The 17,798-nt window shown below is 50.1% G+C and overlaps 1 protein-coding gene across 1 annotated transcript in view; it reads right to left on the reverse strand.

Annotated features, from left to right (window-relative positions):
* Nucleotides 1-13,754: 13,754 nt before the first annotated feature.
* SLC9A1 (solute carrier family 9 member A1) overlaps nucleotides 13,755-17,798 on the reverse strand; it is a 47,704-nt gene continuing 43,660 nt past the window's right edge. Inside the window, exons 10-12 of the mRNA XM_030324591.1 lie at nucleotides 17,599-17,700; nucleotides 16,314-16,386; nucleotides 13,755-15,652 (exon numbers count right to left, since the gene is read on the reverse strand). Coding sequence (XP_030180451.1) covers nucleotides 15,315-15,652; nucleotides 16,314-16,386; nucleotides 17,599-17,700 — 513 coding nt within the window. The 3' untranslated portion in view covers nucleotides 13,755-15,314. The remainder of the gene's footprint in view (nucleotides 15,653-16,313; nucleotides 16,387-17,598; nucleotides 17,701-17,798) is intronic.

A 17,798-nucleotide genomic window follows, 5' to 3' on the forward strand; every position in this document is an offset into this window, starting at 1 on the left:
ACTCTTGCACTGAGAATGTGGCCCTTAGAAGATTCTCGTTCTTGGTTATGTCCTGGGCTTTGTGAGACCAAACAAACCCAAAACCCCAAGGTATCTTATTGGCAAATGACCTCCAAAGCTTGGCTTCTATCCCTCACTTCACTTAGATTTTGCCTGGTTATTCATTACAAGCTTGTTAGCTGTTTTCAGGAAGATGTTTTTGGGTAGATGCTGACCAGAAACTTCACTCCCAAAGACTTATGTACTAAGATGTTAGTTGGCAAATTAAGTATAGTACATAAAAATTAGGTGTAATAGGTAATATTCAAAGAAAGGGAATTATTAAATTATGATTTCCTATCTGACAATTACCATGCTTGTTTTCTAAAATACCACCCATGGCAAAGATTGCTGGATGTCCACCAAAACCTATTCTCTCCTTCTTTTGCATTTAGTAGAGTTATCTAGCTGCCCAGGTAGCAGCTATATTTTCCAGGCTCTTTTGCGGCTGGGTAAGGCCGTATCATGGGTTAGTGTCAATGGATGTGGATAGAAGTGATGCGTGGCATCTCCAAACACACACACCTTAACACCTCAGCTACATTCTCTTTCATGTCCATCTCCCTCCCTCCAGGCTGAACATGGACCCTGTTTTGACCATAAAGATAAAGACAACACCTTGGGGGATGTCAGAACCAGAAGATGGAAGGGACCTCGTCACTGAGAGTCTTCAGAGAGCAGAGCGGCCCCAGCAATCTGGACCACTCATCTCAGGACTGTTATGTGAAGAAAAAATATCCCATTCGGTTTGCACATTTGGGGATATCTTTGTTACAGGCACTTTTGCCTTTTCCTTAACAACATACACCTGCTTAATAATGCTCCTGTCGCCCGGAGGTGTCCGGGCCATGTCCCTCTGTTCCCATCAACTTCCTTCAGAATTTGCTTCTCTTTGGATCTCCGCTATATTTTATGGTTCATTATTATAATCACATCCCTGCAAATATCCTTAGCCCCTCTTTTGTTTTGTCTTGCTTACTTGGCGAAAGCCATTCTGGTACCTGTGCTCAGGTGTCTGAAGATCACTGAGAAAGTCATACAACTAGGCCAACCGGTGTCTTATTCTCAAACATCCAATGGACCCAACATGGAAAAGTCTACTGTTTTTCTAGTAAGAATGATTTCCTTCTTCTCCACTCTCTTGAGATGATTATTGCTTTCCTTGTCCTCATTCCTCAGATTCCCTACCTCTTTTCCTGGATATATTCTCCTTTGGTGACCTTGCCTCATTCTTTTTTTTTTTAAATTTTTTTTTTTTTCCAACGTTTATTTATTTTTAAGACAGAGCATGAACGGGGGAGGGGCAGAGAGAGAGGGAGACACAGAATCAGAAACAGGCTCCAGGCTCTGAGCCATCAGCCCAGAGCCTGACGCGGGGCTCGAACTCCCGGACCGCGAGATCGTGACCTGGCTGAAGTCGGACGCTTAACCGACTGCGCCACCCAGGCGCCCCCCTTGCCTCATTCTTTACACAGACCGTTAAAGTCCTCTATCACACCGACACGGTTTCATCTTCCTCCCACAAAGTCTGCACACCCACCTGCGTGTGCGTGCTCCAGACAGCTGCCCCTGCTTCCCTCCGGGGCGGTTGACCCTGAATCCTTACCCCTTTTACTTGCTCAAAGTGTTTCCTTACCGACTGGGTCATTTCCCAACAGCCTAGGACCATCTCCAATATCCTTCATCTTTCCCAATCAAACAAAACAAGCATCTGTGTTGGTCTTCTGTTCCATGTAACACACAAACACAAACTCAGTGGCTTAGAACAACACAGGCTGATTGTGCCACAGTTTCTGTGGGTCAGAAGTCCAGCATGCTCTTGCTGGGCTCTCTGCCCAGGGTCTCACCAGGCTGAGAGCTAAGTGTTGGGTGAGGCTGTGATCTCTTGAGGCTCGGGCTCCTCTTCCAAGCTTACTAATTGGTGGCAGAATTCAGTTCTTTGCAGTTGTAGGGCTGAGGTCCCCACTTTCTGGCTGTCAACTGGAGGCCATTCTCAGCTCCTAGAGGCCACCAGCTGTTCTCGGCCACATGGCCCTCTTCACAGCATGGCAGTTTGCTTTTTCAAGGCCAGGAATGGAATCTCTTTCGTTAAAAAAAATTTTTTTTTTAATGTTTATTTATTTTTGAGAGAGAGAGCATGCACAAGCAGCGGAGGGGCAGAGAGAGAGGTTAGACACAGAATCCAAAGCAGGCTCCAGGATCTGAGCTGTCAGCACACAGCCCGACGAGGGCTCAAACTCACGAACCCTGAGATCATAACCTGAGCCATAGTTAGACACTTAACCAACTGAGCCACCCAGGTGCCCCTGGAATCTCTTTCTTTTAAGGGCTCATCTGATTAGATCAGGTCCACCAGAATAACTTACCTTATGATTAACTCCAAGTCAACGGAGTTTTTTTTTAATATTTATTTATTTTTTTAAGTAACAGAGAGACAGAGAGTGAGTGGGGAAGGGGCATAGAGAGAGAGGGAGACACGGAATCCGAAGCAGGCTCCAGGCTCTGAGCTGTCAGCACAGAGCCCGACGCGGGGCTCGAACCCACCAGCTGTGAGATCATGACCTGAGCCGAAGTCGGATGCTTGACCGACTGAGCCACCCAGGCGCCCCCAAAATCCTTCGCCTTTGCCATGTGATGTAACCTAATCACAGGTGTGATGTCCCATGATGTGGTTTCTGCCCACACTCGAGGGGAGGGCATTTATGCAAGGCATGAGTCCCAGGAGGCAGGAATCTTGGGGGCCATCTTAGAACTCTCCCTCTCACAGCAACCCTTGACTCTTACCTCTGTAGGTGCTGCCTCAACTCCCTTCTCCCCAACCCAGAGAACTTAAAAGTGCAGTGTAGACGCGATGTGTCTGTTTCCCCTCTGCTCCTCAGCCCACTCCAATCTGGCTTCCATTTACTGAGATTTTCCTTGTCCGGTTAACTGGTGCCCATCTTGCCGAATGCAATAGGCACATTTCTTTTGAATTCTTTCTTTCTTCTAATTTTTAAATTTATTTTTATTTATTTATTTTTTAAGTTAAAAACTTTTTTTTTGTTATGGGAAATAGCAGACACATGTAACATAGGGAGAACAATATAACGGATGTCCACAAACTCAAATGCTCAGCTCCAACAGACGTCAGTGTGTGGCTAATGTTCCATCTCTGCTCCACCACTTCTCTCCCCTGGATTCTTCTGGTTATTTTAAAGCAAATCCGAGGTATTCGCGTCGTTAGCAAATATACCCAGTACTTCAGTATGGATTCCTAAGACGATGGCTTTTTTTTTTTTTTTTTTTAAGATTTTATTTTTAAGTAATCTCTATTCCCAACGTGGGGCTTGAACTCACAACCCCGAGATCAAGACTCCCATGCTCCGCCGACTGAGCCAGCCAGGTGCCCCTAAGACAGTGACTTTTAAATAGGAGCACAGTAGCCTGGGTAATAAGAAAATAATAATAATCCCTTAACGTTACCTAATGCCAGTCGTCACATTCCCCGAATGCCCCATAAATGTCTTTTGCAGCAGGTTGGTTTGAATCAAGGTCGAAACAAGGGCCATTCATTGTATTTGGCTGATATCGTTTCCTTTAAACGACAATAATCCTCTTTTTACTTTTTAGTTTTTGGTCTTGCCACTTATCTTTTTAAAGAAATGTGGTTATTGTTCCGGAATTCCCCCACTTTCTGGATTTGGCCACTCGAGTCCCTGGTGTATGGTGTGTCACAGGCTCCTCTGCCCATGAGCCCTTTTCTGTTCTCATCACACTTATGGTCCCAGCCGCATTTAACGCTGCTGCCCGTTATCTCTTCCTTGACATGTTCTCCTTTTGATGATACCACACACTCCTGACTTTTCTTCCAAGTCCCTGGCCAGTCCTCTTCAGTCTTGCCTAGTTTACTCCTCTTCTACCCAACCTTGAGACACTAGTGGTTCCCTAGACCCCTGGCTGGGCCCTGGGCCCTTCTCTATCCTGGTTCTGTGGCTTTTAATGCCATTCAGATACTGCAAGACTCGCACCATTTTATCTCTAGTCCAGCCCTCCCCCGAGCTCCAGGTCCTTATGTGAGGACTTACTTGATAGTTCCACCCAGCTCTGCCAGTGGTATCTCCAACTCAACGTGTGCTAAAGGGAACGCAGGATTTCCTGCTTGCCAGACCAGCTGTCCCTCGGAGTGAACAGCACACCCCCACCCGGCCAGTAGAGACTGGATGCTGGAGTCTCCCTAGAGTCCTGCCTTTCTCTTCTTTCCTGGTTTGCAGCCCATCAGGGTCTGTCATCATACTTCTAAATGACGCACCGATGTAGATGTGTGTCCCTAGCCCTGGCCACCGTCACCTTGACTTGGGACATTGCTCCTGTCTCCTCACTTCTTTCTTCCATTCCAGAACCCCTCCAGTCAATTCTCCACATGGCCCAAAGTCATCTTTTAAAAGCGTCCATCAGATAATGTAACTACCCTGTTTATCTCCAATGCACTTCAGAGTCACTCCCTGCTCTCCTCTGCTTCTGTGCTTTTCTCCCTCTGCTCTCCAGCCACAAAAGCCCTTCTCTCAGGTCCTCGGGAATGTCATAGTCCTGCCCATCTCTCTGACCGAACCTTCTTCTTTCTGCTCACCATAGCTGGTGCCCTCTTTCCCTGGAGCTGCAGCTTACACAGTACCTCTTCAGAGAGCCCTTCAGGCTCCCCCGGATTTTAAGGGCTCTCTCCTATTATTGTGTCTCCTTCAATGCACTGAGCACAAACGTATTGATGTGTGCACATGTTTGTTGTTCATCTGCACTGCCAGGCCATGAAAGGTGGTCTGTTTCACCTTTGCACGAATGGCGAGCTCGTGGAGAACCGGACCCTATTCCAGCTGTGGGACTGGGCTGGCATCTAACCAGCCAGGCTCCCAGAAGCCTCCCAAGCAGCAGCGGGACACTGGGCGCTGCAGGGATTAATTATTCAGAATGTGAATTCCAGGGCTGGTGGCTAGATTTTTTTTTTAATCTCATTTTTAAAACACGGGCATCAAAAACAAAAACAAAAACAAAAAACACAGGCATAAAATTTATACATAGTAATCTACATAAATCCTAAGTGGCAATAGTCTGATCGAGATAAGGAACATTTCTATCACCCCAGAAATCCCCTCTTGGCCCCTTCCAGTCAATCCCCAAACTCACAGCAACCACTGTTGGTAGCTGGATTTTCCTACACTGTTCAGGCAAGGGCAGTGGAATGTTTTAATAATACTCCAGCCAGTCCCCATAGCTCGACACCACTACTGTTACCAATGAGACCCATTTCTAGTATCCGTGTGCTAACTGGCACGGCCTCTGAGGTTGATGGGAAATAAAATCAACCAAAGCTCTGATAGTGGCCAGGACTGGAGAATCGCCCTGCTGGCTAAATGGAGCTCATAACTTCCACCCTTACCCGTCTCAGTGTGAATTCCCAGCCAGAGCACGGGCGGCTCAGGAAGCTGAGCTTAAATTAACACACATCTAACATCACACCATTTATGCTCAAATTCAGACGCTACTGCAGAGCAGAACCAGCGGACCGGGCTAAGGAAAAGGGATCTTGGTGGGCTGGCTGGTGGCCCGGAAAGCCACCAGCCCGGAAAGCTGGCTTCTTGGTGGCCCGGAAAGCCAGCCAGCAGGCCCAGGACTAGGGATGTGCTGAAGCAGAGAGTCCTGGTTGATGTCCTGTGGGCCACAAGGTCAGTCCAGCAAACAAGACCACATTCGAACACAATCTTCTCTGACCACCTGCCACCTAGTTTCAGAGCCGCCTCCGACCTCCCCTTCCCCCTTTCCTGACGCAGGTGGTATCAGGGACATGGAAGGAAAAAGAGCTCCAGAGATGTATGACCATGGATGTATGACCCTTCTTTCTCTCTGCAGCCCCCAGACTTTCCACCTTCCAGGAGTCCGGGGATTCCTGCTCCTGCTCCTTGGGGTTCAATTCTTCTGGTCTTCCTTCCTGAAGCCCCTCTCTGGGACACCCTGGGAGCTAAGAATGGGGGCTGTCTCAGCTCTCTACATGTGTTCCCCTCTCCCCTCCATCCTTCCCCTGAGCAGAGTGCAGCAAATAATAGACCCTCAAAAGATATTCCTTGATGGATAATTGCTTTCCTGGCTCTCCCATGATACTTTTATTGAGCTCATGATGTGGGTAGGAATTATGGAGACTTTGTAACAGATGAGGAAACGAGGATGAGTGTGGGTGTCTGCCCCACCAGCACGCTGATGCTTCCAGGACGGGGCTCTGTGCTCCTCTCTCTTCACACCAACATGCATGCACACACACACACACACACACACACGCGTGCACATGCACACGCACACATGCACACATGTCTGTGCACTCTGGACCTACTTGCTGAACTGCATGGGGGCAGCTAAGCCTTAGTTGCCTTGTTTGCAAAATGGAGCATCGTGTCAGATGTTCTCCATTTGCCAGCACAGACCCACTCTCCACCTTTCTCCATTCTGCACTGCTCAGTGGAGGCTGACCTGTTCCAAGGCTGCAGTTCTCACCAGGTTCTAGACACTTCCCCTGCTCCCCAGGTGGTAAAATCTTCCTGCTGCCACTAGCCCCGAGTGCTTCGCCAGCCTTTCTTGGCTCCAAGTCTGCCCACACTTTGTAAAAGTCCCTTCCTCAAACCCTTTCCAATTACCCCTTTAAATATGCCATCTGCTTCCATCCAGGCCTCTGATGGCTACCAGAATGATACCAGAATAGCCTTGGGAAACAGATCCTTGGATGGGATGCTGACATCTGAAATTGGGCTCCTCACACATCTTGATTAGTGCATGAACAGCCTCCCCGACAGGGGGTAATGGACAATGGTAATCTGTGGCATGTAGCGGCATCATGGCTCCTGACTTCAGGGCCAACGGTGGCAAGAGATGGACGGGTGAGATGTTGGGAGATCAGGAAGCTCTGGCCCTTAGTCACCATGGTGACAGTAGTGACTACAGACTGGAGTGGCCTTCCGACTCTGCATCTGACTGCCCTAGGAAACATACACAAGGAAAAAAACAGCTCGAAAGCCTTCAACTGGGCTACACTGGGGGAAAAATTCTCAATGTGGGCCTGTAGGCAATGAGAGGTGATGGGGTGAATTCTGAGGAGAATCAGCATCCCTTGTGAGGTAACTTCTCTGAGTGAAGTCACTGAATGACTTTTATGCTAGGAAAGGCTGGTTTCCTCGGACTGAAGGCAAGGGTGGCAGGTGGGGTGGGATGGTGGGTGGGTGGGGGCGGAGTTCTGCTTTCACCAACAGGGAAGATTCAGGGTGTGTTGGGGGCTCAAAGTTCTACCCAAATATCCCATCCCATGTCTGGGGTGGGGGGGACCATCCCATTCCTTCTGAACCAGTGGTCTTCCCTTAGCCTAAGATACTTGGTGGGTTACACATTCCATTAGTTCTGCAACCTTGGGGTTTTGACAGTCAGGGCCTGGGCTTGGTTCTCTGCCATATCTGTGCCATGGCTACCAGAGAGCAAAGATCCCTTCGGAGCCACCCTGGGGGGCTTTCTGAAAGTCATGAGTTCAAGGCTTTCAGTCTGTTCACAGCCCCAGTGGATCCAAGGGACCATAGGCCTTGTGTCTGTAAATGAACTGGGAGAATCCCCCACTAATTTCCTGGCTCATGGAATGAGAACTCTTAGGGCTGGAAGGGACCACATGGAGTCCCGCTGTGCTACAACGTCACCACCATCAAATAGCCAACCAAGGGCAATACTATATTCCTAAGGGAATTTCAGAAATTAGCGCCACCATCAAAGATCTGAACTAGGCAGAGATTGTCATTCCCATCAAGACTCAGTTTATCCTCACTTATTTGGCTGGTGCAAAAACCAGTTAGGTCCTGGGGAATGATTGCAGATGACTGTGAAGTCAATTGGGTAGGATGCCGATTTGCAGCTATGGTTCTACACATGAAATTTTTACTGAAACAAATCAACACATCTCCTGGCCTGGTCTACATCTTTTTTGTTTTTTTTTGTTTTTTTTTTTTTTCCAACGTTTATTTATTTTTGGGACAGAGAGAGACAGAGCATGAACGGGGGAGGGGCAGAGAGAGAGGGAGACACAGAATCGGAAACAGGCTCCAGGCTCCGAGCCGTCAGCCCAGAGCCCGACGCGGGGCTCGAACTCACGGACCGCGAGATCGTGACCTGGCTGAAGTCGGACGCTTAACCGACTGCGCCACCCAGGCGCCCCATGGTCTACATCTTTGACCCCAAGTGCTTCCTTTTCTATTCCACTAAGTAAAGAGAATCAGAAGTCATTTGCCTTTGTGTAGCAGGGATGGTACATCTTCACTACCTCGGGGTTTTGTCTATTCTGGTGATTTCTGTCATAATATAGTCCAAAGTGACAATAATCATCCTGATATAGCTCAGAACACTATGCTAGTCCATTACATTGATGAGAGTTTGGTAATTGGGCCTGGTGAGCAGGATATGGGGAGCACTTTAGATTCTTGGTAGAACCTATGCATGCCAAAGAAAGGGTGAGAAATCTCACAAAAATTTGGAGGCATGTCATGTCAGTGAACTTTCTAGGGTATCTGGTGGTCTGGGGGCATGTCAAGACATCTGTAAAACGGAAGACAGGTTGCTGAACCTTATGGTGCCCACTGCAAAGAAAGAGGCAAAATGTTTGATGGGATACTGGATTTTCGAGGCAATGCTTGTCACATTTGGTTGTGCTGTTTTGCACATTCACTGAAAAACCTGCAAGACTGCAAGTTTCAAGTGAGGCCCTGCAGACAGAAGACTTCAGGCCCAGGCTGCCCTGTCACATGTGCTTCAGGGCTTGGAAGTGACTATGGCCGAAAAAGATGCTGTACAGACAAGCTCCAATGGGAGAGTTGCAGCACAGTTACAGACCCTTAGGGTTTTGGATTAATTCATGCTCTCTTCTTCCAATAACTAGTCTCCATTTAAAAACAGCTCTGGGTCCCTGAGTGGCTCAGTCCATTAAGCATCTCACTTTGGCTCAGGTCATGATCTCACGGTTTGTGAGTTAGAGCGCCACTTTGGATGAGCTTGAACCCTGCTTCGGATGAGCTCTGCTTCTCTCTGTCTCCCTCTGTCCCTCCTGGGATTCTCTTTCACAGCCCCTTGCTCACTCATGCCCTCTTTACCTCTCTTAAAAAAAAAAAAAATCTCCTGGCTCACAACTGGACATAAATGGAAACTGAATGCCTGACTGTGGACACCAAGTGACCCATGCAACCAGAACTGGATATTATCTGATCCAGCTAATCATAAAATTGGACAGGCGTGGCAGCATTCTATTATTAAATAGTATATAGGAGATCAGGTCTGAGCAAGTCCAGAAGGCACAGGGAAATTGCATGAGCAGGTGGTTCAAATTCCCATGGCATCTCCTCTCATTGCTTCACTGCTTCTCCCTCTAGTTGGGGAAGTTGCTTTGACCAGTTAACATGGAGGGAAAAGCACAGACGTGATTTCCAAATGGGTCTGCACGGTATGTAAGCACCGGCCACAAGTGGACAGCTGCTGCATTAAAGCCACACCGAGGGCATCTCTAAAAGACAGCGATGAAGGGCTAACCTCTCAGAGTATCAGGGTAGAACTTCTGATTATATGGATTGTCCATTTTGTGGGGAAGGTGAGATGACCTGAGGTACAGATCTACACTGATTCATGAACAGGGACTAACAAGTTTGCTGGCTGGTCAGAAACCTGAAAATAACAAGATTGAGAGATTGGTGGTGAGGTCTAAGAGAGGAATATATGGACAGACTGCCTGAGATGGGCACAGGTGGTAAAGCTATTTCTGACCCACACAAATGCCCTGAGAGAGCATCCATTAAGAAGAAGCCTCTAAATAATTGGATGAGATCTATTCTGCAGATGTCAACTTCTTTTCCCAGCTACCTTGGTTCTTACTCAATGGGCCCACATACAAAGTGGCCATGGTGGCAGGGATAGGGGCTATTCATAGTAAGGTAGGCAGGATAAGTGAGCTCCCAGAGATGTCCTAATTCTTGGGATCTGTGAATATATTTTTATATGGCAAAGGTGAATTAAGGTAGCAGATACAATTAAGGTTGCTGATCAGAGGACTGTAAAAGTAGGGAGATTATCTTGCAATATCTGGATGGGCCCAAAGGAATCACAAGGGTCTTGAAATGTGGAAGCAGGAGGTAGTCAGTGTCAGGGTGGTGTGATGTGGGAAAGGATTGGCTGTGACTAGTTTTGAAGATGGAAGGAGGGCACACGCTAAGGAATGCAGGTAGCCTCCAGAAGCGAGAAAAAGATTCTCCTCTAGAGACTTCAGAAAGGAATGCAGCTTTGTTGACACCTTGATTTCAGTCCAGTGAGACTTATGCCAAGCTCTTGACCTCCAGAACTGTAATACAATAAATCTGTGTCGTTTGACGCCACTAAATCTGTGGTAATTTATTACAGCAGCCACAGAAAACTAATACACACAGGCTCAACCCATTTCCCTCACCGAATCGAATGGACAACTGGCGCTGCTGAGCGCCCAAGCTGCCAGCAGCAAAGACCAAGAGTTTCCCATGTGGCACCATTCCCTGGGGCAATGGTTCTCAAAGTGTAAACTAGGAACCCCTGGGGGGTCCCCCAAATTCTTCCAGGAGTTCTGTGAGGTAAAATCTATTTTCGTATTAATACTAAGGCATTCTTTGCTTATTTCATTGTCATTGTTTCATGAGTGTATGGTGGAATTTTCCAGAGGCCTGACATATGTACAACACACTAAATGCTGAAGATTTGAGAAGCTAGCTGTCTTGTATTAAGCCCAATCTCTTTAGAAATTTGTAAAAATGTTAAGTAATGCTGCTCTCCTCACAGTTTTTGTTTTGAAAAAGTTTTCATTCAAAATTTTATATTAACGTACTAGATTTATTCATTTTAAATGAGTATTTTAAAGCTTAATTTTTAATCCAGGAAAATAAATATACCCCCCCCCACAAGAATCCCTTTTTAATTTTTAAGCGTATAATTTTTCAGTAATTTTTAAGAATGTAAAGGATTTCTGAGACCAAACCTTTGAGAACTACTGTTCTAGGGTTACCAGCTAGCTAGCTTCCCATTGGCAGGTTGATTACGCTAACTCCTTCTTTTGTGAAGGGAACAGTTATCAGCTCACAGTAATAAATATGTCTTTGTGGTACCGACTTGCCTTCCCTGCCTGCAAGGATTCCGCCAGCACCATCATCTCTGGACTTTCCAGAATGCCTTACTCATCACTAGGCCATGTCACACATTGCCTAACTTCATTTTATGGTGAGGGGCAAACAGCAGTGGTCTTAATGCACTGTACTTACAACGTACCCTGTCACTCATAAATAGCTGAATGGATAGAATAGTGTTAAAGCACCAGTTGGGAGGTACTCTGCAAGGTTAGGTTGACAACCTTTAAAGCAGTATGTGCTTTAAATCAGTGGCCAATATCCGGCTCCACCTCTCATAGCCAGAAGGCGGAAGCCCAGGGTCCAAGGAGTAGGTAGCAATGGGAGTGGCTCCTCTCAATATTATTCCAAATAACCCACTGGAGGAATTTTTGCTTTCCATCCCCTCAACTTTGTGTTCGGTGGGTCTACAGTCCTTAGTGCCCAAAGGAGGAATACTTCCTCCAGGGAACACATAAATGGTTCCTTTAGATTGGAAGTAGAGTTTTCCCTTGGCTCAATTGGAGCTCTGTATGTTATCTAATCAAAAGGCAGAGGGGGGATCAACTGTACAAGATAGTGTGATTGATCTAGGTTACCAGAAGGAAAATGGGGGATGGGCAGGAAGGCTATGTTTGGAATCCAGAGTACTGGGTGCCTCTTGGATCTCCCATGTCCAATAACGACCGTCAACGGGAAACTTGGCAACCCTTCAAACCTAAGACCAAGAAGAACCTGAACTGTATGGCTCTTCCCCACCAGGTGAAGAACCAAACCAGCTAGAGAGCTAGCAGCTGGTAAGAGGGACAGAGAAGGGGGTGGAAGAGGGTTGCCATTGAGTGCAAAATTACGCCTTGTGACCAGCGAGCGGCAGAAGGGGGTGCTATAGTGGGTTTCTGTTGTTGGTTTTCTGCACCCACCCCCCACCCCATCTTACTGGAAGAGCCCTGGTGATGGGTGACGTTTTAAGTTAAAGGGTATGACCAGAGGATGACAAGAGTATGGTTAAGTATGAGAAGGAGGTGGTGGCTGATGAGACTGTGTTTCTCCTATTGAAGATGAGCTTTCCTTCCATTTTTAGAAAATTGAGGTGAAGTTTACATGAAATGAGCCATTTTAAAGTAAATGATCAGTGGCACTTTGTACCTTCACAGTACATGCAAGGTAGCAACCAGCATCATAATCTATTTCCAAAACTTGCCATCACCCCAAACAGAAATTATGTAATCATTAAGCAACAGAGACATGAGTTTTTCATCTGAAGGATCAGTGGATGGTGGGGGCAAAAGGCATGGCTGTTTGGATGTCCTGTCCCCTAAATCCACTCTCTCCTTGCTCCCTTTACTGCAAGGCTGACCCTTGTGGACTGAACTCTGTGAAGTTACTCAGGTGCCTTCCCTTCTGGCTCCCTAATGGATTTGGCTAAAGGGAGGCACCAGCAGGATCAAAAGCAGAATATTTATCCCCTGCTTCCCCGTCTGGCAGGGGCTTTGCTCTGCTCCCTATGGCTGTGGCTCCGGCAGGGTGGCCCCCTCCTCTAGGAACAGCTCCTTCTTCTTGTCCTAGGGGGAGGGAGTCTAGGGGTTGTAATGGCTTTCTGAAGTGTGAGTCCCCTGTGCCCCATTCCTGGTGGGTTCCCTTAACCCTGCCCACACCTCTGTAAAGAATCCTTTAGTTGAAGGCTCTTCAGTATCCCTTTGGGTGGATCGTCTGTTTCTTGTTGAGACATCGATTGACACAGGAACGGATGGCATGGTCCTTCCCTACAGTCCCTTTGCACTGACCACTCCTGATTCCCAGTCGAAGCAAACAAGATGATTTCCTGGACAACCCACCTTCCAAGGGTGCCTGGGGTGTGTGCCAAGGCCCCACTGCCCTCTGGTGGTCAGCTCCTGGAAATGCACCTCACGGATCCAACCTCCACTGAACTGAGCCCATCGGGCACCCTGCACAGTGCTGAACCTTACACACCTGAGCACTTTCATCCGCGTTACTGTCCCCACTTTACAGGTACCAGAACCTTCCCACTGCCCGTGTGTATAAATCAAAATCTAGCCAAGGGTTACAAGGTCCCATCTTTGCCTCCCTTCCTGTCACTCTCTGACCCAGCCAAACCAGTCGTGTCTCAGATCCTAAGGTCTTCGCATGTGCAGCTCCCAATTAGAATATTCAGGAACTCTCCGAAACCTTCGTCACCTGATCAATCTCAGCTTATTCTCCAGTCCTTTCCTAAGAGCACTCAGGATAGTCCTCCTTGCCACTCCCGACCCCCTTTCCCTCGCTGTCATTCACAAACACGCTGGGTCTTTCGTGGTCTGCGTGAACGTCTGCTGGAAAGTGCTCTCTCCTCAGGAGGCCGGAGGCCCCGGAGGGCAGGGAGCATCTTGCTTTGCCCACCGCTGTTATCTCCAGAGCCCGGCACACAGCAATAACAACACCAGCTGCTGACGCGGATTAGGCATTTCTCTGCGCTAGCCATTGACCTAAGTCCTTCAGGCGCCCAGGCCAGGCCGCCCTCCTTCCCAAAGTCCTGGTCCCTAGGAAGCAGCCCTCAACTGTATAAAAACTCACACGTGTTTATTAGAATATGAAAAAGATTCGGTTTCTTCTGTACAGGCAGCAGAGCGGCAGCAGCTGTGGTGGCTTTGAACATGGTTGTCAATGTCACCCTTGCATGGGGACTCCTGCCCAAAACAGCACTTGCACGGAGAGGAGGGGGACAGATGAGCACCCACTGCCCAGTCCGCTGGGAAGAGGGGCACTCTGACTATTGCACAATCCTGGGGAAGGACAGACACCAATAGGCCTGGGCCTGGCCATGGTGGCCGTGGGGGTGGGAGTGTGTGCCTGTGAGCAAAGGCCCCTAAGGGCCCAGGACTCTGCCCACCACCAGCCCTGGTGGGGTGGGAGATGCTGGGGGAAGGCCTTCTCCCCCAAGGGCTGGGCTCCACAGCAAGCTGGGTGCGGTGCACATAAGAGGGGGAGTCTGGGGGCACATAAGAGGTCCAGGGGCCTAGGGGGTGGGTGGGGGGGACGAGAGAAAGAACAGGTCAGCAGGGACTGAGGGTCAGGCCCAAGAGCAAAGGAGGTGCCAGGAGGCCCAGCATCAGTGAGTTAGAGAGAATCATGAATCGGGATGTGTGTGTGGTCACTTCTAAAATCACAGCCTTGGGGCCACAGTTAAGAGCCCAGGAGGCAGAGGACTGATCTGGGGGAGAGTGTTGGGCAGACAGGCACAAACGAGGAGGGGTAATGCTCTGGAGTAGGAGGGCCAGAGCTCTGTTCAATCAGGGGTGTTCAAAATGTTTTAAAAACAGGAATGCCCTCTGTGCAAACTGAATCATACATGGAGTGTGAACAGACAAAACAGATAAAAAGGCAGCACTTTCTGGATCCCCTGACAGTCCCTCCCCTGACAGTAGCCCCTGAAGGGTCTGGTGGTCCCTGGGGAAGCAGTCTGGAAAGCTAAGTCACATCACTGTCCAAAGTGCCCCAGCTCCAGTCAGGGAAGCTCAGATATGCCCTCGGCCTGCAGCTCTGAGTGAAGACAGGTCAGGGTGGCTGGCCAGGTGACAGAGCCAGCAGGAGGAGGGTGGGCCTGCCATGTGTCACTGATTCGTACCCCAGTCAGACACCTGGTCCCCTAGTCTTCCCACTGTTAATGTAGGGCCCAGCCTAGGCCAAGAGAGGTCTCGGCTCCTTCCCTTACCAGGTGGGACCAAGACTGAGCCAGAGGCTCTTTGGTTAGGAACTAAGATTGGTTTGAATGAGAAGGGCGATGGAGTAGGAGGCAGGCCTCTGAGGGCTGGGAATCCCAGAGGCCCTGGGCCAGGTTTGGGAGACAGCCTGGATCAGGAAGGGGCAGAATCTGCCTCCCAGCCCAACAGTTCTGCCAAATGGATTGGGAAGGCAGTTCTGGTGGGAGGGAGGGCGCTTCCCAGGAGGCAGGGGAAGCCGTGCTGCGGTTGGGGCTGTGGGCCCAGCTGCCATGCGGTCAAGGGAGGGGCAGGGCCAATCCAGGTCAGGAAGGACGAGGGGAGTCCCCAGCTCCCCCAGCAGCCCCTGTTCTGGTGGGAGAGTCTGTGGTGGGATGGGCACTGCCCACTGACTCCAGCGCTACTGCCCCTTGGGGATGAAAGGCTCTCCCTCCCCAGGCTCAGGGTGAGGACCTGGGTCACTAAGGCAGCGCTGTATCCTCTGGGAGCTGGGGCTGTCACTTGGTCCAGGGGTGAAGACATCATCGGTGCCTGGGGATGAGGGCTCCTTGGTCCGCATCACAATGCCCCCATCGTCCTCCTCGTCCTCCTCCACCACCCTCGCTGGATCCCGGTTCAGCCCCAAGACCTTGCCCTTCAGCTCCTCGTTCACCAGGTCCACAGACTCGGGCGACTGCGGGGAGGCTGGGTCGATGGTGATAACAGGCAAATCGGCCTTCGGCTCATAGGCCAGGGGGTCTGGGGACCAAGAGCAAGGCACACGTTGGCTTCTGCCCTGAGTCTGGCCTGGCGTGTGCTCCACCTTGATGTGGGTCAGCAACCCCCCCAGAACCTTCCTAGGAGCATGGCAATGCTGCCACGTTTCAGGATTACTCCACATGGCTCCATATGAGCCCTTATCAGATGGTTTCTCTTCCCTTCAGGCTGGGGCTCCAAAGGTAAGACGGTGCTCCTCTCCTTAGACCAGGGACTCCCACAGGTGACCCTCCTCAGACCAAGGATTAGGGCCCCTTCCTGAGTCACCACCTGCCCCTGGGGCCCAGGCCTGGGAGAAGGTCCGCTGCCATTTCCCTCACATGTTGGGATATCCCAATGGTGCAGACCCTTCTTGCCTCACCGCCAGGCACCAAACCCCTCCACGGTCCTCACCGTGAGCCCCACATGAAGCACCTCTGTCCCTAGGGAGGACAGCAGGGCCATTCTTCTGCCCCCTTGGGGGATCCCCAACTCCATCTGATGTAGAAGGAGCTCATGGCTTGGGAGGAGGTCAGAGGGAGTAGCCTGTCCTCCCCAGCGGTTCTCTGAGCCCCATTCCTGTCAGAGCCTCATCTTCAGGAGACACTGGCAATGAGTGCCCCACCTCAAGGCCCCTCGTCAGGCACCCTGCACTCTGCCTTACCTGAGCCGATGCGGGCCCGCGACATGGTGGGTGAGTCCAGCTTGTGGGCCGGCACCGTCAGGTAGTTGTTGATCTGACAGAGAGAGGGCAGACAGGGGTGAGTGCGGGCAGCCCCTCTGGATGGCGCCTGAGGCCGATGGCCACACCCTCCTTTGGCGAGCTGGTGCCCGGGTGCTCGCTCCCTCTTTGGCAGTTCCTCACTAGGCTCTTCAGCGCTTGCCTCTGCCAGCGCTGAGGCCGTGCTGGCACTTTAGGGGTTCCTGAAGGCTTGGCCCAGCCTGTGGTCAGGCCATGCAATCTCCTGAGCAGCCTTAAACTGCCCTGCCTCTCACACACTGACACTGCCCTGGTCTCTATCTACTCCAGTCCACACTCGCCCCTGAGGTCCATAAAGTCAGCTCAGGAGAACTGGACCCCAAATGGCCCTCAGGTATCTCAGTGCAATAGTCTAAACTGAACTCAGGTTCTTATCTTCCCTTAAGCCCTTGTTCTATCCTGGGGACACCTGGGTGGCTCAGTTGGCTCAGTCTTGATTTCAGCTCAAGTCCTGATCTCTCCCATATATTTTTTTAATGTCTATTTATTCATTTTTGAGAGAGAGGGAGAGCACAAGAGGGGGAGGGGCAGAGAGAGAGAGAGAGAGAGAGAGAGAGAGAGAGAGAAGGGTGGAGGTGGGAGACACAGAATCTGAAGCAGGATCCAGGCTCTGAGCTGTCAGCCCAGAGCCTAATGTGGGGCTTGAACCCATGAACCGCAAGATCATGACCTGAGCTGGAATCGGACGCTTAACCAACCGAGCCACCCAGCTGCCCGTCTCTCATACTTTCAAGCCCTGTGTTGGGCTCTGCTCTGACAGTGTGGAGCCTGCTTGGGATTCTCTCTCTCTCTCTCTCTCTCTCTCTCTCTCTCTCTCTCTCTGCCCCTTCCCTGCTCACATGTGTGCATGCAATCTCTCTCTCTCAAAATAAATAAATAAACGTTAAAAAAAAAAAAAAAAGAAAATGAGGGGTTAGAGCACATGGATAGACTCAGATGTCTGAGGATACGATGAGACAGCAATGGCCTCTTTGCTGCTCTGAGAGGGAAGGAAGTGGAAGAAGAGGCAGCTTTCTGGAACCTGCCCTGGGGCTCAGCCTTCAATACAAGTGGAGGAGGCCCCCCCCAAAAAAAACCCCCAAAAAACCCAGATTGCAGAGGCTCTCTCTTCAAAGGGGCTTGGTGGTGGGGGTGTGGGAAGAACCCAGACTCCCGGAAAGGCGGGAGCCAGCTCCAGTCCTAGACGCACCTTCTGCTCTAGTTGCCGGGCCTTCTGTCTGCGCAGCAGCATCTGGTTCCAGGCCTCCTCATAGGGATCTGCCACCAGTGTGTGTCTGTTGTAGGACCGCAGCTGTGGGAGGAACAGCCGTCAGGCACTAGAAGCTGGGCCTGGAGGAGCCAGGGGGGGTCTGGGCACGTGTGGGGCAGGGCTGGAGCAGAGAGACTCCT

The sequence above is a fragment of the Lynx canadensis genome, chromosome C1 (genome assembly GCF_007474595.2).
Source record: "Lynx canadensis isolate LIC74 chromosome C1, mLynCan4.pri.v2, whole genome shotgun sequence".
Classification (NCBI taxonomy): Eukaryota; Metazoa; Chordata; class Mammalia; order Carnivora; family Felidae; genus Lynx; species Lynx canadensis.